The sequence below is a fragment of the Gopherus evgoodei genome, chromosome 4 (genome assembly GCF_007399415.2).
Source record: "Gopherus evgoodei ecotype Sinaloan lineage chromosome 4, rGopEvg1_v1.p, whole genome shotgun sequence".
Lineage (NCBI taxonomy): Eukaryota > Metazoa > Chordata > Testudines > Testudinidae > Gopherus > Gopherus evgoodei.
The window spans coordinates 25,703,653-25,725,467 of NC_044325.1; the positions used below are offsets into that span (position 1 = coordinate 25,703,653).

Below are 21,815 nucleotides of genomic sequence, written 5' to 3' on the forward strand. Positions count from 1 at the left end.
TATCAATGTAATTGGAAGCTGGAAATGAGCAGCTGAAATGAAATCTGAAAGATTCCTAACTCTGATGATATTTCAACCATTGTCTAGGGTACAAAGTATGCAATATTCAGGCTTGGGCCAGCAACAGTTTTAAAGACCTTTATCTCTCAATCCTGAAGGTTTAGAAATGAGAGCCTATTATGTACAAAAAAAGTTCCCAACAGTGAAATAACACTTACTCTAAAATTTCTGACCTGGATCACAGAACATAAAAGCATTATTTGACTTTGGGACGCTGACCACTCACGTCAGCACATTTTACAGAAAAGGGTCAGAGTGCTGACAGCATTAGCTTTTAGCACATAGGACAAGTATAACTTAAATAACTCAGGAACATTATTATTAAAAAAAATTGAAAAACAAGACCTTCTGAAAGTCCATGGTGCAAGACCTATGGATGTCATGGGAACACCAGCAGGTTTCAGTGAAGTTACTGATTATTCAGTTTCTCTCCAAACAATACAAAGGTCATAACTATTTAATGTAACATCTTTTTCTATATATCTGTGTTAATTCATTTGCATGTAATGCATGTAACCTTGCACCTGATTTCATATTCTCTGCATTGTCTGAAAATACTCTTGCATGAATTGACATGGGTCAGGGTCTCTTTCCCACTTTGAACTTTAGCGTCCAGAAAGTGGGGACCTGCCTGTTCCCTTCTAAGCTTAATTTCTAGCTTAGATCTTATCATGCTGCCACCAACCAAAATACAGTGTTTGGGTACACTCCCTGTCCCCCAAAACCTTCCTTGGGTCTTAAAACAAAGGAAAATAAACCATTCCCCTCTCCTTTCTTCCTCCCAGATTTTCCCCTCCCTGGGTTACACTGGAAATCACTGTGATTCAAACTCCTTGAATCTTAAAACAGAAAGGAAATTCACCTTCCCCCCCCTTCTCTCCCTCTCCCAGACTCTCCCTGAGGGAGAGGACTCCTTAGATCCTAAACAGAGAGAAATTAACCTTTCCCTCCCGCTTCTCTCCTTTCCCTCACCAATCCCTGGTGAGTTCAGTACCCAGTCCCCTTGGGTCTTACACAGGAATAAAAAAATCATCAGGTTCTTAAAAGAAAGCTTTTAATTAAAGAAAGAAAAAAGTAAAAATTATTTCTGTAAAATCAAGATGGAAAATGTTTACAGGGTCTCAGCTTCACCTTGATCAGAGGGACTCCCCCCTCCCAGCCTAAGTATAAGTTACAGCAAACAGAGGTGAAATATCCTTCCAGCAAAATACATATTGCAAATAAAGAAAACAAACAAATCTAATCCGCTTTCTATCTATTACTTATTATCTGGAACCTGAGAGTCTGTTTCAGTAAATTGGAGAAATCTGGTACATGACTGGCTTCTCTTAATCCCAAGAGAGAACAAAGAACAGGACAAAACAGCACCAAAACAAAGACTTCCCTCCACCAAGATTTGAACGTATCTTGTCTCCCGATTGGTCCTTTGGTCAGGTGTCAGCCAGGTTCACTGAGCTTGTTAACCCTTTACAGGTGAAAGAGACATTAACCCTTAACTATTTCTTTATGACAACATGTTTGAATGCACACTTCCTACAACAGACTGATACTCAATTTTCTACCTGGGCATATTTCTCTTTCCAGGGGTTGGAAACTTATTAAATCTTTTTTCAGAAGTCAAGTATCAGAGGGTAGCCGTGCCACAGGATTCTTTGCTGCTTTTTCAGAAGTATTACTTGAACATGGAAGTGTAAACTGGTTTGAATTTTAACAAAATGTATGAATAAATGTTTTTGTCACACTGTCTGGATTGGTTCACAACTGTGAGTGCCTACCTCAAGGCAGACTGTCAGAAAACATGGCAGACACCCCAAACTGGTGGTATGTTCTATAATTATATTTCACCAGGCCAATAAGAAATGTGAACTCCTGGATCACTATAACGGTCTTACCATGGAGTCACAGACACTCCCCTTAGACTCTCCGTCTATCTTGACAGCCAGACAACCTGAACTTTATGATAAAAGGTACTTAAACCAAAATCACACCACATCAGGTTGCTTCCAGTCCCAAGAGATCAGTTACTTACCCCAGATCAACTGCTACTCCAGATCCTACACCAAAGACAACACTAGCAGACAATTCTATAGTAAACTAACTAAAGGTATATTAGCTAAGAAAACGAAATGAGAATTATTAAGAGGTTAAGGCAGGTAAAATATATGTACAGATGAGTCACAGTTTGTAATTGCAAATGGTGGCAGTCATGTTATAAACTGCCAGTTTTCCAAAAGTCTTTTCAGGGTTCCCAGATAATCTCAGGAAATTAGGGCTTCACATCTGGTCACTTCCCTGTAAGAGTCCAAACTGTCTAGAGATCACGATCTTTCCTTGAATCCATTCTTATAGCTTCTCTCACAGAAAACAAGCTGACAGTGTCACCACCCATGTGGGCTTTTCCTTTGATGATGGTAATGAACTCTTGGAGTCTTTGAGCACTTTTCTGCTAAAGATCTTCATTTGCATTCCACAAGGCTTCTTTACGTTGATGGGTTATTTAGTTACAGGGTTATACACAATGTAAATTTGTTATTACATATAACAGGATACAGATAAGTGAAAACAATTCAAATAACATCCCATTAGTTTTTCATGAAGTTTTAAACTAGGGCTGTCAAGTAATCACAGTTAATGCATGCGATTAACACAAACAAATTAACTAGATTAAAAGTGGTTACGATTAATTACGGTTTTAATCACACTGTTACTAGTAGAATACCAATTTAATTTATTATAAAATATTTTTTGGATGTTTTTCTACATTTTCAAATATATTGATATTTCAATTACCATACGAATACAAGGGAGGTGCTCACTTCTATAATTAAACAGTGCAATTAAACTGCAATAAATTGCGACTATTTTTATCTCACGATTACTTGTGATTAAATTTTTAATCAATTGACAGCCCTAGTTAAAATGCCAGAGATTTGGCATCAAATAAAAAATTGTTTCTGAGATAAGATATTGATAAGAGTTACCACCTGGTGAAGCAATAACAGAATGGAAATGTAATACCACCTGGCACATAATGGTGTTACTCATGTGAGCAAAACTGTACATGTGTTATGTGTCTGCAGGATTAGGCACTACATTTTACAAGGCCCAATGAGCACACTTGCACACAACTTCTGCTGAAGCCAATGGCAAGTTCTTTGAGTCAGGGACTGTCATTTACTATGTTTAAATAGTGGTTTACCACAACAGGGCAACATCCTGCTTGACCTCTAGATGCTACTAAATGTTTAAATAAAATAATTTTTGCACACATCTGGGGCAGATTTGGTTCAATGTTTCTCCACGCAGCATGACATTTACAGAGCAGATGGTCCTAGGATTTCAAAAGCATTACTTCATCCTAATTGAGTTCACCTTATTTTATGGCTTTGGTACAGCAGGATGAAATATCTAATTTTAAAAGTCAAACAATGTTGCAAACTATTTTGAGCTAGTTCTTGTGCATTTGAAAACCATCAATCATCAAAGGATTTTGCAAAATATTAAAACCTTCTGGACAGATTTTAGGGAGTGCCCGCACCCACAACTGAAGGCAGATTTTCGTAAGACCTCAACTCACCTTTATGCACCTAAATGGAGTTGGTCAGAATTTCGAAGTAGTCACTGAAAACAATGGAAGATGCGGCTACTAAGCATTTTGGTACATCTGGCCATGTATTCAGACACCTAAATGGAAGTTGTTGGTTGCTGAGCACTTTTGAAAAAATCTAGTCCTTTGGTGTAAAGAAGAAATTAATAAACCGAGTTCTATTCAGTGTCAGTCCATTTATAGTTTCATAAAAAAACAGAAATTAGACATACAAAAGCCCTATTTGCCCTCCTACGCCCTCTTTCTAATACAGAATTGTTTCCTACAACTATAAGACTCCTGTGCTTTTTCAAGCCCATTTTTCAAATTACTTGAAGGAAATGAGGCCCTTCCATCACTCTCTTTGAAGACTAACAAAACTCACTGTCTGGAAGCTCTTCCCAGTACAATACTTAACACTTCTGCTGTGCTTTTCATCTAGTAAATTGAAGTCTATTCCACAATCTGACTGATCTAATGATTCCAATGTCCTATTAAATCTTAAATTTTCATTGCTCATTCCTATAGTTATAACCTCTTGTATTATCCTAAACAATGCTCTATCTCTTTGGTGTTACATTTTCAAATATTATCTATAGTTACTGTTGCTCCCATTATTGCAATTGTACTAAGCATACATAATTAGTTCTATTCATCTTCAGTCTCACCGATCATTTAATAATTTTTCTTGCTCCCCTCTGAATTTTTTTTTCCAATTCCCAAACATTATTAATTTAATCATGTATTTCATGTGCTGTAGATATAATCTGAGCTAAAAGGTTTACTGTAAATGTTGGTCAATTCATATATTTTAAAAGATAAGCTGATGATAAAAACATAAATTGTACAGTGAATGTGTTGTTGCTAAGACTTCAATGGAAATTACTTGTTCATACAGCTAATGCAGAATCCCTCTTCCCCTCCCAAGGCGGAAAGAACATCCAGCTTGTATATTTCAGTCCAATTAACAATTTCTTAGCTCAAGGCTGTCTGTTAGTTATTTTAAACCTTTCCCAAACTTTTTTTTTGTTTGGGGGGCATCAACTAAATCATATAGGCCTAGATTTGATCTATTATGGACTTTTTTGTAGCACTCAACACCATAGTTTTATTTGAGCATGTCACATATATTAATGAAAGCAGAGTCAGGATGAGCGCTACCCTGACATCTGGTGGTGAATTGTAGAGTGTGGAAGAATTTAAGAATTTGCATTGGCATGCACCCCCCTCCCCACTTAGCATAACCCCACAGGGGATGGACTGCTTGTGACAGAAATGACTCAACCTCAGTTGGGTGGTACTTGCTAAACATGGGGACATGGGTTCCAAACCCAATGAATGGAGAGAGGTTGAGGACTGGTGTGTGTACCTGATGGTATGGGCCCCTTTTGAGGGCCTGGAACACCAATTGCACATCCTCCTCTCTCCAATATTAAAGAGTAGAGCTAATTTTTAATTCTATTAGGAGTCTATCTAGAGACTGCTGAGCTGAATTCATGTTGGGCCAACGGTGCACCAGCACCAGGGCTCCCCTACTAAGAGCTGAATTACTGAAAGAGCTGAATTGAGATCACGGAGTGCTGTGCTACTAGTGGGGAGCCTGAAGACCTATTGTTAAGCGGCTAGCAGGCAGAGCAGTTTGCAGTGTGTTGGAGCAGCCCATGGAACAGTGAGCGGAGTGAAGCGGTTTGCAGGGACAGCTGGAGGAGCGGGCACAGCTGGTGTAGTGGAGCTGGTCGTGGTGAAGGCTGCAGCAGAACTTCACGGAGAGGCGGAGCAGTGGCCCTGGCCCACGTAGGTGCCCCTTAACACCCTGTGTGGACTTCCCCCCCCCTTTCCACCCAGGGTGTGGGGGGTAAAACTCTGCAGATAAACTCTTGAATTCTGGGGTGGCACTGACCAGAGACTTTTGGGTTGTTGGACTTTGGGGTGATTGGACTTAAGAAAAGGACATTGCCAAACGTACCTGGGGGTGGGGTTTTTTTTGTTTGTTTATGGTTTGTGTTATAATCCTGTCTGTGGTGTTTCTCCAGTGGAATGCCACATTGTTTCCTTCCTTTATTAAAAAGATTTTGCTAAACTCAGACTCCGTGCTTGCGAGAGGGGAAGTATTGCCTCCTAGAAGCACCCAGGGGGGTGTGGTATATAAGTGTCTCAGGTCACTGGGTGGGGGCTCAAGCCAGTTATGCATGGTGTTATTGAAAGAGAACCCCTGGATACTGAACCCGGCCCTGTGTTGCCTGCCAATTCAGAGGGGCCAGAAGGGTTACATTAATTTATACACAATATCCAAGAGCAACAATGAAGTATTATCCTTATTTTACAAAAGGGTAAACCTGAGGCAAGAAAAGGTTAGTGACTTGCCCTGGGTGATGCAGGAAGTGTCTTGTAGAATCAGGTAGAAAACCTTCAACTCGCAAGACAATGCCTTAACCAAAATACCATAATGGACCTGTATCAGTGTACAGGGCACAGGAGGGAAAGAGTACAAGAAACCTTTCCCATTGCCCTGTGCAAGAAGCGAGCCATAATCTTGACCTTATATTCCTTTAGCTCAGGGACACTGGCTCTCCTGTGATGGCAGCATCATTAAAACGCCCAAAAGAGAGTAAGTGTGATGAAACTATTGCCCTGTGCAGGTAAGCTGCCCTCTTGAAGCTGAGGAGCATCTCAGTGGCCACGTTCCCCCAGAGTTCCAGCTGGGAAATATGCCTCCACAATAACACTTTGAGTTGTATCCACAATTTAGCTCAGATCTCCCAGCCCTAGAGGTTGAGTATAAAATTCCTAGTGGCTTGACTCTGAATAAGTGAATATCTCAAAGTTGCTGAAGTAGCTCTGCTACTTGAATTTTATAGAGAAAATAGTTATAAACTATGGGATTTAGCCTTTAAAAGTGTTGGCTATCTGAAAGATAGAAGGCATTGTGATTATCTGTGCAAGGAAACCAAAGATGAAATGCTCAGAGACTAAGCAACAGAAGCACTTTAATAATGGGTTAAAAATTCTAGACTTTAAATGACTAAATTTGTACATGCAAAAAATGTTTTGCTCAGTGAGTAAGAAATTCCAGAAACATAACCACTGCCTTTAGTAATTATTGTTAATTAACTAGCAACATGGCACTATTTCCAAATGTGACATTTAAAGCACATAATGTGACTGTGCATATTCACAAAGATAATTACATTCATCTGCTGCAAGGCCTTGATTCCAGCATATCTGAAAACACCTCTTAAACTATCATTAGATCTGTAATCAAGTATTTTGTTGCTTTGTAAAATGAGATGCCTTTGCTTACCTGCTCTTATAGAGATATGTATACAAGCTTAGGTGAGAGGTTTTAGCAACAAAATTCCCCTTAATGCCAAAGGTAACTGTGTAGAGAGACTCCTACTCATTAAATAGAGAAAATGGTCCTTATTTTTACTGTCCGCTCCTGTTCAATTCCAACTTTCGGTATGAATTTCTCCACCAACAGGTGGAGATGAAAATAAAACTGATTGCACATATCCAGCTGCTCTGAAATTCAGGAGGCTGATGGCCATAATACTTAATTAAAATCTTCCCCAGTAACGAAGTTGATAGTACGAGACAGTTTATGCACGTAGGATAAGATCTGTATTAGTTTTTAGATTTATTTTTATTTGCATTTTTAAACAAATAAATCGCAAACACAAAGATGGAATTCTTCTCAATAATACCCAAGTATAATGCTATAGACCAGGGATTGGCAATCCTTGGCACACAGCCTATTAGGGAAAGCCGCCGGCGGCTGGGCCGGTTTGTTTACCTGCAGCGTCCACAGGTTCAGCCAATCGCAGCTCCCACTCTCTGCGGTTCGCCGTTCCAGGCCAATGGCGGCTGTGGGAAGTGGCACGGGCAAGGCCACCTCTTCACGCAGCCCTCATTGGGCTGGAAAAGTGAACTGCAGCCAGTCGGAGCTGCGATCAGCCGAACCTGTGGACACTGCAGGTAAACAAAGAATTGGTCCCCACACAGATTCTTGTGAGACCTCATTATTTACTTCTCTCCACTGTGAAAACTGACCATTTATTCCTACACTTTGTTCCCTATCTTTTTACGGATGATCCATAAGACGACCTTCTCTCTTACCCCATGACTGCCTACTTTACTTAAGAGTCTTTGGCTTGGGACCCTGTCAAAGACTTCCTGAAATTCCAAGTACATTATATCAACTGGATTACCCATGCTTGTTGACTCCATTCAAGAATTCTAATAGATTGGTAAGGCATGATTTCCTTTTACAAAAGCTTCCCCAAAATATCATTTTCATCTGTGTGTCTGATCATTCTGTTCTTTACCATAGTTTCAGCCAATTTGCCTGGTACTGAAGTTAGATCTACCAGCCTGTGGACCCTTTTTTAAAAATCAGCATGACATTAGCTATCCACCAGTCATGTGATACAGAGGCTGATTTAAGTGAGAGACTACATACCACAGTTAGTAGTTCTTCCATTTCATATTTGAGTTCCTTTAGCTCCCTTGGCACGTAGGGTTTTTGTGGCTCCAGACCAGTGGTTCTCAACCTATGGCCCGCGAGCCACTTGCGGCCCAATCAGCACAGAGCTGCAGCCTCTGTGACATCTTCATGGCCATACAGGTAGTACTGGAGGTGGCCCATATAACATATTGTAAAAAGATTGAGAACTACTGCTCCAGACAATAGGCATTTGGGTTTTTTAAGAGAACGGATGACCTGATGCCTCCTGTCCTGTTTACATAGATCATGGACATAGTGTTGTACCTCATAAATTTATACATGTTATTCATTTAGGATGTTTGCAACCTGAAGAACAAAGAAGCATTGGAAATATAATATTGCATCAAGCCAGCAGGCCACTGAGTCCAGTATCCTCCCTCTCAAACAGTGGCCAGAATAATTTTGGACAAGAAATAAAAAGAGTCCTCCATGGAAGTTTAATTAGTTCCTGTGACAAAGTCAGACTTGACAGTTCTGAAAAGGTTATAGAATATCTTTTGTAAAATAATTAAAGCCCTTTTTCCTATAAACTGAAAGAGGTTACCTCAGGTTAATTATGGACAATTAAAGGCAGCCTGTGACCTTTAAATATCTCTTCCAGGAGACAGAGGAGGGATGGGAAGAAAACTGTCAGTGGTCAGTGTACAGCAAAGGGAAAAGTCTTCTTCTTAGTAAAGAACTGTTTTCTCTATAAGGGAAGCCTTGTGTTTATTTCTATTTGGGGCGGGAACCTTGGCTCCCATTATAGCCAGTCCCAGAGTGCCCTCAATCTTCATTGAGAAGTTGGTAATATCATTGGATATGCACCTTGAAGGAAGTATTCACACCTTGCAGAATCTAGCCACTGACTACTACCAAAAGTAGTCTACTCAGTACTTTTTGCAGAGCATAGTTGCAATCTTAGCATCTGTGTTCTGCTTCCTAAAGAATATACACCTCTCCCCCGATATAACGCTGTCCTCGGGAGCCAGAAAATCTTACCGCATTATAGGTGAAACCACATTATATTGAACTTGCTTTGATCCGCCAGAGTGCGCAGCCCCGCGCCCCCTGGATCGCTGCTTTATTGCGTTATATCCGAATTCATTATATAGGGTCACGTTATATCAGGGTAGAGGTGTAGTCTTAGCCATTTTCAAGTGGGAGAACAACTATATATATTGCCTTAGTTTTCTCCTTTTGTTTTCATGGGGTGGGGGAAAAGGTGCTATCTAATTATGCGTACTATATATAGCAGCTTTTTAGCTTTGGTAGCACATTGGATATCAAAACTCAAAAGTCATATTACTTTTGCAGGTCAGTATATTGTGCTTGTAGTATGGCACCACGGCTAGAGACTCTGCCAGCTCACCGGTAGGCTCTACCTTAAATACCTCCACTGATCACAGCTGACGTAGCACTGCTGTTGGTGTATTGCAGCACTGTATTCATTGTGTGTTATTACCTGTTTTTATTGTTAAACTTAATAAAGAGATAAGAACAAAAAACAAAAACAGATAAGAATTGTTTTAGACCTCTTATTCCTGGATCTTATTATCCATTGAGGGAGTCTACAAAAGGGTTGAAGCAATCTATTTAAAAGCTCTGCCAATCCAGCTATCACACGAGTGGCAGCTGTACCAAAGCACTATATGCTGCACCTGCTTGCAATGTGTTTAGCTATTATCAGCATATATACAGTAACTCAGGGAGTAATACACTGGTACAATACAGTTCTAAATATACCTAATGGCAATTAACTTTATTGCTCTACATTAAGACTTCCTGCTGTGATGAAAGAATGATTATAGTTAAATCCCCCTATATGGGGATTCTTTGTCACTCACGATGTTAGATCCTGGGAATGCCATTGGTTGACTCTTAAAAAAAAACATAATCAGTGTGTCCTTATGGCCCAAATTAATTTGAAATATCACTTAAACATGGGAGACAGGGTAGTCTAGTGATTAGAGCTGTGGTCTTGAGCCAGGAGTCCTGTGCTTTATTTATGATTGTGCTACTCACTCACTGTGTGACCCTGGGCAAATAGCAGACCTGTGCATCAATATTCACTCTTTCATTAAACTGGGAATACTACTGCTTATTTGTCTCACAAGAGTGTTGACAGGCTTAATTGTTCATAAAGGCCTTAGGTGAAAGGCATTGTATAAACTCTACAGTATATAGACCCAATCCGACTGAAGTCAACAACAAAACTCTCATGGACTTCAAACAGGACCAGATCTCTAACAAACAATAGTAACTGGAAGCTTATGCAGCAGAATAACCTCAGTGCAAGGGTAACACATATGCCTAGCAATATCTCAGAACTATCAAACAAGATAATTTTTTCTTTCTTGTTTTTCCCTCAGTTTGTTTCAAGGCCTTAAAGAAGGGCCAGCCTGAGCATTTGAGGGGGACAGGGTCAAGACTCTGAAATACTTGGCTACTAACTCCACACATATATTCTCCCCCTTCAATATATAGATTTTACTTACTCCACCCACCCCATTGCAAAATCAGACTGCCTATTAAGATGAATGAACAAGATCTCATTTTTACAAACTATAGGATTACTATATGTCCCTATTTTCAGGCCTGTCTCTGTTCCTATTAAAGGAAACTGTTTTGTCCTTTTTTCTGAAAATCTTGACAGACTGGACTCCTCACATAGCTCACAGCCAGCTGAGCTGGTGAACCTGACAGTAGACTGACTGAGTACAGCTGCATTTCAGGGACCAACTCCAGGTTTGTCATAGATCCTAGGCAGCACAGTAAGCAATGAGCCTACAAACAGCTCAGCTGCACCAATTCCTTATGCTGGTGGCAAATGAACCATGCTAGATACTTCCTTGGCAAGCACAGGATCAAATTAAGATTTTCCAGTGAAAACAGTCTGTATTACTGTGGCAAGACTTTGTACTATAGCTTCTTTTTCAACTCCTACTCAAAATCAGGAATGAATAGGCATTTTCTCTATCGTAGTAGCAAGGAAACTAAATAATCTAAAATCTTTAGAAAAAAATCAGACACAAAATTTCAACTCTAATGCTTGGTTTGAATTCTGAAGGCTAACTTCACAAGGGGCTAGAATTTTTTTTAATGAATATGGAAATTTTTCATTGCATTTCTTGTTCCCCTAAATTAGGGGGCCCCGCAGACAACAGCTCTCCAAGGCCTCAAAGGCTAACTCTGCCTTAAGGACATTTAAACATATTTTTGTGTGATAATGCTACTTATACTAAAGTTGATACAAAGAAACCAATGTTAACTAATGATCTTCAGTATATTCTCATAGATTATGACCTTCGCTATCTAGTTATTTTATGCTATGCTCGAAACAAAATCTGCTTCTAATAAAAATAAGCAAGTATATGAACACATTAGAAAGAATAGAAATGTAATGCAAATTTGTTTCTGTTACTAACACTGGGATAGAAATAATCTCTCTTTTTCTATGGAATCTAAAAAAGTAGAGCAAAGCTTCTCAAAGATTTGGGTTTCCTTGACAACATCACTGACAAAGAGAGGTAAAGAAACAAGTGGAAAATACATTGTACCTTTCTTAGCAGATTTTATAAATGTGCAGATATATACACATATACATATACGTGTGTGTGTACATACACTGCATATCCATGAAGCTATGCTCCTGAAAAAGAATACTAATTTAATTTTATTTAAGTTCTTTATACTATAAATACATTTTAAAAGCCTTTGGAAATTTTTCAACTGTTGTAAAAGATTTTAAGTGAGGTGTTCTTGAAATGGATTACTTTACATTAGGAAGAGGAAAAAAAGTGACCTACTTTTCTGTAACTGTTGTTCTCACTTTATCCCTATATATTCTGACCTCATTAAGGTAGCTTTCCTTGCTGATCCCTCCCATCTTCCACTCCTTGCAGGCTTTCTGCTTTTCCTTAATCATCTCTCTGAGATGCTTGTCCATGCAGCTTGGTCTACAACTCCTGCCTATGAATTTTCCTCCCTTTCTTGGGACGCAGGCTTCTGATAGTTTCTGCAACTTTGACTTGAAGTAATTCCAGGCCTCCTCTGCCTTTAGATTCACAAGGTCTTCAGTCCAATCCACTTCCCTAACTAATTTCCTTAATTTTTTTAAGTTAACCCTTTTGAAATCAAAAACCCTAATCCCAGATCTGTTTTTGTTTATCCTTCCATTTAGTTTGAACTGAATTAGCTCATGAGCGCTTGAACCAAGGTTGTCCCCTACAACCATTTCTTCTAGGAGGTCCTCACTACTCACCAAAACCAAATCAAAAATGGCGTCCCCTCTTGTTGGTTGAGCAACTACTTTGGTGAAGGAATCCATCAGATATCACATCCAGGAAAATCTGAGCCCTATTATTAATACTAGCACTTGTCCTCCAGTCTATATCTGGGAAGTTAAAGTCTCCCATGATCGCACAATTCCCATTAATATTTACTTCCTTAAAAACATTAAAGACGTCTCTATCCATATTGAAATCAGATCCCGGTGGTCTATAGCACACCCCACGCACTATCCCCGGGGCAAGCTCTAGTAGTTTTCTTCCCCAATGTGATTTTTGCCCAAACAGACTGTCTTATCCATACCATCATTTCTTATTTCTTTACAGTCTACCTCATCATTGATATACAATGCTACTCCACCACCTTTGCCTTTATTTCTGTCTTTCTGAAACACCACATACTCTTCAATACCTGTACTCCAGTCGTGACTACTATTCCATTATGTTTCTGTTATCCCTATAATATCTGATTTCACTTCCTGCACCAGTAACTCTAGTTCCTCCATTTTGTTACCTAGGTTCCTTGCATGGGTGTACAAACATCTTAATTTTTACTGTTTGGCTTCGCTCACATTCTTTACTCAGACATTCTACCGTCAGTATCACCTATTGAATGGTATCTACACAACCCTTCCTCCTTACGTCCATTCTCCTACCCACAGCTATATCCTGTTTTACTTTCTTTCCAACCCTCTCAGTATTAAAATCTGCCATGCAGATTACCTGGACATCTCCCAACCATCTCCCCCAAATTCCTAGTTTAAAGCTCTCTTAATCAGTTGTGCCAGCCTCCATCCTAGAAGTCTATTTCCCTCCCTACTCAGGTGAAGTCCATCCTGAGAGAACAGTCCTCTGTCCATGAATGCCTCCCAGTGGCCATACATCCAAAAGCCCTCCTTATAGCACCACCCCCTGAGCCATCTGTTGATAGTCATAATCTTGTCACATCTTTGTTGTCCTTCTCTGGGAACAGGCAGAATCCCACTAAAGATCACCTGAGTCTCAATTTCCTTAAGCATCTTCCCCAGCCGAGCATATTCTCCCTTGATATGTTCCAGTGAGAATCTAGCCATATCATTTGTTCCAACGTAAAGGACAATCAGTGGATTCTTTCCCACTCCTGTTAGGATCCTCTTCAGCCTCAGGTCCACATCCCCTATCTTAGCACTCGGCAGACAGCACATCCTTCTGTTCTCTGGATCAGCTCTGGTTACAGGCCTGTCTGCTGTTCTCAGAAAGGAGTCCCCAATCATATAGGGGGACATTAAGGAAGAGGGACAGCTCAGTGGTTTGAGCACTGGCCTGCTAAACCCAGGGTTGAGAGTTCAATCCTTGAGGGGGCCATTGAGAGATCTGGGGCAAAAATCTGTCTGGGGATTGATCCTGCTTTGAGCAGGGGATTGGACTAGATGATCTCCTGAGGTCTCTTCCAACCCTGATATTCTAGGTAGACCTACCTTTTCCTGGTGATGGTGTGATTCTCCGGTTTATCTGCTGTTCCCTCTGGCTGCAAGTCCTCTCAATTCCTATTCTCCCTTGCAATCCTCTGCAACCCAGCCTGTATCCTCCTGAGGCTCATATTTGGTATTATTATTTCCATTGACTCTTCCCTTCTTCCTATAGAACTAGCTGCTCTTCTCTTCTTCCTTGCCCTCCCACCTTCAGTGATCACCTGCTGTGCCCCTTCTTCATTTTCCAACTCCACAAACCTGTTCCTAAGCTCTATTTCTCCTTCACTAGCCCGTCTTTTCCTCTGTCTGGTTCTCTTAATCACATGCTTCCACTTTCTTCACCCAGCAGTCTCCCCTCAGAGTTCTTTGGTCCTGCTTCCATCTGCAAGTCTAAGCTTTTCCCTTCAGCCTCATGTCTTTGCTCCATCATCTGTTCAAACCCCCTTCTAAACTCAACCAGAGTTTCCACCTGCATCTCCAATCCTCAGATCTTTTCTTCTGCAAGGGAGATGAGAGGGGTCCCTGGGAGACCTCCACTGAAACAAGGAAGATCAAACTTGATATTTTTAATATTCCCAAAGTAAGAAAAACAAGCAAGAAAAAATCTTTAACCACATACACACTTATTTTCAGTCATTTATTCTGTATATTATAAAGAAAAAAAGCATACGCCAGGTTTTTGGCCCTACCACTCATTTCAGCCATCTTTAAAAGTATCTCACAGGTATCCCTTTGCATGGATGATGTAGTGGATGTTCTTTGGTATATGAAGTGAAGAATATATTTTTGCTCTGTCACATTATTTTCTTGCAATTCTTCACTTCCTAGCTCTTTTAAGGGGGGAAAGAGGAAGCACTTCATCAGTGCCCTATGATCCTTTTGTGACAACTATGCCATCAAAAATGGGCCATGAAGCATCCATACAGCTTCCCAAGGAATATCCCATGTATAGGGATGTTGCTCTACAAACCCCCAGATGCCCCAACCCTGGAGGCATTACAGAGATGTATCAAGACAGATGAGGTCTTCATCAGGGTTGTAAGCTGTTAGCATATTCCTAGGCCAGAGAAGGTGCACTGATTCCCCCCCTTGGCCTTTTGTGCTGGGCTGCGTACTGGAACATAGATGAATTTGGGCCCTAGAGTTTAAAACAGCATGTGTATAATATTTGAGCCTTTTTAAAACGGAATAATGACCTACTATCAATGGAAAGGTCAGGCTGATGCTATTCATAATCAAGGAAACAAACTCATTTCAAAAAGGACCATTTAGAAGCAGAAGAACTTGCCTATTACTTAAATCAGGATAAATACTATGCAAGTCATCTCCAGTCAAGGAATCATAGAAAGTGGAGCAAGGCTTTATAAGGATTTCTGTTTCCTTGACAACAGCATTGCCAGAAACAACTGAGAAAATAATTAAAAAATAAATCTTTGTAAGAAAGTATATTTAAGCAACAACATAATATTACAGTACGCTGCAGACACCTGTACATTCCAAGTACTTCTGTGACAAGTGAGCCAAAACCAAGCACCTTCACCACCCAAGAACTACACTTGGCTGATGTGTGTATTGGCTTTAATAAAATTACTTTTATAACAACTGACTATTAAGTCTTGACCTATATTATTATCTGGATACCAGTAAAGTTAGAAGTTTTGGTTGTCAAATAAATTCCTTCCTACGCAATGCTCATGTTATATATGGTACAGTGAGTATTCAAAAGACTATTTCCCATTTAACACATTTTAAAATGGCAAAAATTTCAAATATATGGACAAAAATCAGCATTTTCAGTGGTTGGCAAATATGTATTAATACACATTTCTACAAATAAATCTGAATATTACTGTGCCTGTATATTAGTAATTAGCAAGTTAAAAAAAAACTAAATAAAGAAATTGATCTATAGGATTCGAGACTGACCATTCTGAACTAGTAAAGTCTACTTCTCTTTAAAGTGCCCTGTCCTTGGCCTTTCTTGCAGCCTTACATGCATGGTCATTCCATGAATGGTCTAGGTCAGGGGTAGGCAACCTATGGCACGCAAGCTGATTTTCAGTGGCACTCACACTGCCCGGGTCCCGGCCACTGGTCCGGGAGGCTCTGCATTTTAATTTAATTTTAAATGAAGCTTCTTAAACATTTTTAAAACCTTATTTATTTTACATACAACAACAGTTTAGTTATATATTATACTTACAGAAAGAGACATTCTAAAAATGTAAAAATATATTACTGGCACACGAAACCTTAAATTAGAGTGAATAAACGAAGACTCGGCACACCACTTCTGAACGGTTGCTGGCCCCTGGTCTAGGTATACTTAGTCCTGCTTCAGTGTGGGAAGATAAACAAGATGACCTCATGAGGTCCCTTTCAGCCCCTACTTTTCTATGACAGAGTCTCCGACATGCTGCTTTATTTAACAAAGTGTAATGTGCTAAGCACTAAAGTTTGACAGCCTGTGTGTCAACTCTCAGTGTCATGCAGCAAAATATTTTTATTACCCAAGTAATTACATTTCACAAGACCCTTGTAATGCCATCTCTCGGCACAGGCAGCATTCCCCTCCCCTAACAACAGGAATGTAGAGCACTGATGTCACAGAGTTGTCCCTACCCTTCTGTTAACAATGCACTACCAGAAGGAAAGAAATAAGGACAGTACTGAGATGCACTTTGATGGGTGCTGAGGTGAATGTGGTAGAACCTGATTTAGAAAGGGGAGGAAATTTGTTCCCCTTCTTTAAAAAAAAAAATGATGTAGGGATACAGAAGACCATTTTTGTTTGTTTTTACTTTTAGGGATTTCTTTTTTGAAAGACCTTGACACTTGTGGGAAAATATTATAGAATTTATGGAGATGAAATTACTAGGCTTCTACAAAAAACACACTAATAATCTATAGAATTCAGTACAGAATTACATCTATTTTTTAGGTTTCTTTAATCATCCATCAGAATTCTACAGCACAGCTAACAATCTTTTTCTAATTGATTACAGCTTCCCCATAAGGGCAGTTTTCCAAAGAAGAGATTTAAATCCCCACCCTCGTGTGTGTTTAATTCTGCTACCCTTACATATGCTGAGCATTTACTCAGGCAAGTAGCAGGCTCATTGATAGTTAAATAGGATTACTTATTGAAGTACTACTGGGCATTAGGAAGAGATGAAGTCTGCCTCTCTATCACTTGTAAAATTATTCTGAAAGTCTGCTTGCCCACTACTAGCCTTCCTTTTTCCCACTAGCCTCCCATGCTACTCTGTAATGATGGTAAGGAGATGGTGCTATTTTCACAAGACCAATAAAACAGCACTCCATCAGACACACATCTAATAACAGCATCAGGAGTGGTTTTCTACTGGACCCCTGATGATCTCAGAAAAGTAGCACTTAAAGGGACCTCGGTATATCACCTAGTTCAGTCCCCTGCACTGAGGTAGGACAAAATATTATCTCGACCATCTCTGACAGGTTTTTGTCTAACCTGTTCTTTAAAACCTCCAGTGATGAAGATTCAAAAACTCTCTAGGTAATTTGTTCCAGCGCTTAACTACCCTGACAGTTTTTCTTAATGTCTAACCTAAATCTCCCTTGCTGCAATTTAAGCCCATTGCTTCTTGTCCTATCCTCAGTGATTAAGGAGAACAATTTATCACCCTCCTCTTTATAACAACCTTTTACACAGTCTTCTCTTCTCCAGGCTAAACAATCCCAATTTTTTCAGGCTTTCTTCATAGGTCATGTTTTCTAGACCTTGTATCATTTTGTTGCTCTCCGAAAGTGTGGTGCTCAGAACTGCACACATTACCCCAACTGAGGCCTTATCAGTGCTGAGTAAAGTGGGAGAATTACTTCTCATGTCTTGCTTACAACACTCCTTCTAATACATCCCAGGAGTGTTGTAAGCAAGACATGATGGATGCAACTTCTTGTTATTTTAGAAATGTGGTATTAAAAATTTACCTCCATAGAGCACAAGGTTGTTTTTTTAGTTTTCACATTTAACGTAACAGAAATTTTCTGAGAAAAGGCACATCAAGAATCCATCTCAGAAATATTCTGGCAGCATTTAAAGGAATACTGACAAGACTGTTGGAATCTGCCCTAGGAGACTGAAAGTAGACAGCGCAGAGGATTGGCAATGTGATGCAGAGGCTCTCACCACTATATCACCAGTCTGAATCTAGCCCAGATCACTAGTGACAAGGTCGTACCAATTAACAGCTGTCCATGGACTATGTGAAATGAGTTGGTGGTCTCAGTTCATTACCTAGTAAACATACATCCATGTCACAAACATATACTCAGAATTATCACCTATACTGGCTATTTCATCAGACACCAAGCCCAAATTGGATTCAAGTCTGAAATAACTTTAGAAGTGATCCCTCCAGGACAGGGAGAAATCATAGCATTGAAGAAATTCACATTGCTACTGTCCATGCTACATTCATTATATAGATGAAGAGAAGACTTCAGTTTCCATCCCTTTCCATCTGACACAAAAGGATTTAGGCAGGAAGCTTGTCCTACAGGAATAAACTTCTAGAGATATATGCCCTGGTCTGCAATTTTTGCTCTCCAGTGTTGACAGATAAGGAAAAATAAAGTTTTGAAAATCAGAACACAAATATGGCTTTATATAGTCCTTGATGTACTGCAGGCTGTGAAACCTGTACATTAAATCTGGATAGTATGAATAATACAATGTTTTTAATATAGAAACTCTGATCCAGTGATTTCCAAGTTCTTTGCAAATATGAAACCTCACAGTACTTTAGTAGGTTAGCATTATTACATCAGTTCTACAAATAGGTAAACATAGATATGATGAGTTTAAGTTTCTTGCCCAGAGTCACACAGCAACAAAGAAAAAGAAAAGAAAAGAACCCAACTCCAAGTAACCAGTTCTAGCAAGATTATAATCCCTCCAGAATAAGGAAAGTTAATACATCTATGGAGCATATAAAATGTGATTGATTTCTGTGAGTTATGAAAAGTCATCAAAAATCAACAGAAATAAAGTCATCTTATCATATATTCTGTTATTTATTTAGTGTATATTTTGAATGGTTTATGTATTGGAGCATTGTCATAACATTTTTCCCAGATTTGGACCTTAGCGTCCAAAATATGGGTGTTAGCATGAAAACCTCCAAGCTTAGTTACCAGCTCGGACCTGGTAAAGCTGCCACCACCCAAAAAATTAGAGTGTTTTGGGGCACTCTGGTCCCCCCAACAACCTTCCCTGGGGACCCCAAGACCCAAATTCCTTGAGTCTTACAACAAAGGGGAATAAACCATTCCCCCCCCCTTCTCCCTTCCAGGTGTTCCCTCCCTGGGTTCCTGGAGAGATACACAGAAGCAAGCTCCGTGAATCTAAACAGAAGGACTCCACCCTCCCTATTTCCAGTCCTGGAAACAGAAGTACCGAGAGGTCTAATCCCCCCCTCCCTTCACCCAGAGGGCATGCAAAGTCAGGCTTAGTAAATCTAACACAAAGAGATTTTCCCCCTGATTTCTTCCTCCCACCAATTCCCTGGTGAGCTGCAGACTCAATTCCCTGGAGTCCCCACTAAAGAAAAACTCCAACAGGTCTTAAAAAGAAAGCTTTATATAAAAAGAAAGAAAAGGACATTAAAATGGTCTCTCTGTATTAAGGTGACAAATACAGGGTCAATTGCTTAAAAGAAATATGAATAAACAGCCTTATCCACAAAGAATACAATTTAACACATTCCAGCAACTACACACATGTAAATACAAAAAACAAACAATATAAACCTACTGTCTTATCTCTTTGTACTTACAACTGGGAAACAGAAGATTAGAAAGCTGGAGATAGAAAAATCACTCTCATAGCCGAGAGGGTCAGACCCAAGACAAAGGACAAAGAACTCACACCCAAACTTCCCTCCACCCAGATTTGAAAAAGTCTTGTTTCCTGATTGGTCCTCTGGTCAGGTGTTTCAGGTTACTCCTTTCCAGGTGAAAGAGACATTAACCCTTAGCTATCTGTTTATGACAAGCATACAATTCTTGCACTCATTAGGCTCAGTGCCATATGCAGAGAAATGCGAGAAACCGAAAGGGAATAGTTGTGTTTTGCAACAACTGGAACACGGCTGCTGTTGCTGCCATCGCTATGAAGTGGAACAGGCTAAATTGATGGACATGAGAAACAAGGGCCAAAGACTTACAATCAAGGATAGCAAAGACATTAACTTTTAACAATTTAATTTTGTTGACTGAAATATTTTAAAGGAAATATAGAATGTGGGAATGTTGGGTTTTGTGTGTGTGTGTGTCTGTTTGTTCAACACTTGTTCCAGAAAAAACATCAGCACAGCATCAGAAACTACCAAAAATGTACCTACTCTTCAATGGCACTCAATGGTTACATTTTCCTACTAACAGACACCGAAGTTTTGGAATTAGAAGTATTTTCAGTACACTTGTTAAAATGGCTATCTTTCAAGGAACAATTTCCATCTACCCAGGCACCTAAAATAGAGATAATGGCCAAGATTTTCAAAAGCGACTAGTGATTTCGCATTCCATGATTATTGGCTGCTCAACGTGAATCACTTCAATGGGGCCTAATTTTCAGAAAATGCTGAGCATCCACCCTTTCAAAAATCAGGCTTCTGAAAAGATCTCAAGTTGGACCTCAAAAATGGAGGCATCAAAAATTACTACTCAGTTTTGAAAATCTCAGACACTTTAACTAGGCTTAGAAGATTAATGCAAAAATACATGGCATTAATATTAAATATATCACACATTCCTAGAATTTACATAAAGCAGCAATTTAACATGAGGGATGTATCAGAATGTTAACATTATCTAAAAAGAGGGAAAGAAAGGGAGATTTCATACTATAGCAGTTCAGGCAGACAATCGTGTGTCTGTATCCCCACATCCATCATACACATACTCCCCAAATTGGACTGAATGAATTGCTTTACAAACTTAGCTGGTTTATTGGAGGTTAAAGTGTTCTTTACTGCTATGGGAAAAACTCCCAACACTCCTCCCCCCACCCTGAGATAAACCTGCCCCATCTCTAGCTCCAGGAATTAGAAGTACAGAATTACAAGAACAGCACGTGAGCCTGCAGGAAGAATGTGACTCTGACAATCAGTACTGGCTCCTCTGGCCAGTTAAGAGAAAACCTTTGTGGACTCTAAAGGAAGTCTTATCCACTCCTCAGCTGAAAGCCTTCAATAGAGAACTTAAAGGGTAAATGGTTAAAACAAGAAGAAATGGAGCACAGTTCCATTAACAATATAAAGAAACCTCCCACACAAGGTGGGGAATCCTATACTTATCATAGCACTGCAGTAACTCCACCTAAGTTTGAGATAGGACTTCCATACAACCTCATTTTTCAGTCAGACAGAACTTTGACATTACATTTTGGAATATTACCATTATGTTCTAAAATTTGGAATATTTGGACTCATACTAGGCACAAATTTTTTCCACTAACTTTATACAGCATAAAACCAAAACAATAAATCACAGGGACTGGCATAAGTATTTACATAATATCATTAATCAAAAGCATGTTAGCTGCCATATGAAGTTAGTGTATCATGGCTTTGAGAATATCACAAAAACCATGGTCACATTGAGAACAGTGTCCTAAAATACAAGTGATACACATCTCAAGAATCTTGTAGTTATGCAATGCACCTATGCTGATTAAATGGTCTTCCTGATTCATTTCAATCTACAGGGGAGTTGCATCTTACGCGGGGGTTAGGTTCTGAAGTCAGCTCGTAAGGCAAAAATCGCGTATAGTCAAACGCTCATTGAGTGGAATGGCGGGCGGAATTGCCCGCACTACAGGTACAGTATTTAAATTGTTATTTTTCTCTTTTTTTTTGTTTTTTTTGCTGAACATGTATAGTTAAAATCGCGTAAGTTAAATGCGC

General features: G+C 39.6%; 1 protein-coding gene across 5 annotated transcripts in view; it reads right to left on the bottom strand.

The window, feature by feature from the left end:
- The window catches only part of WDR25 (WD repeat domain 25), a 104,469-nt gene that overhangs the window by 56,474 nt on the left and 26,180 nt on the right, over positions 1–21,815 (bottom strand). The window contains exon 1 of one of the 5 annotated variants that reach the window (XM_030558755.1): positions 1,743–1,749. The exons of the other annotated variants lie outside the window; for them this stretch is intronic. Coding sequence (XP_030414615.1) covers positions 1,743–1,744 — 2 coding nt within the window. The 5' untranslated portion in view covers positions 1,745–1,749. Of the gene's footprint in view, positions 1–1,742; positions 1,750–21,815 lie in introns of those variants that run through there. 5 annotated transcript variants of the gene reach the window in all.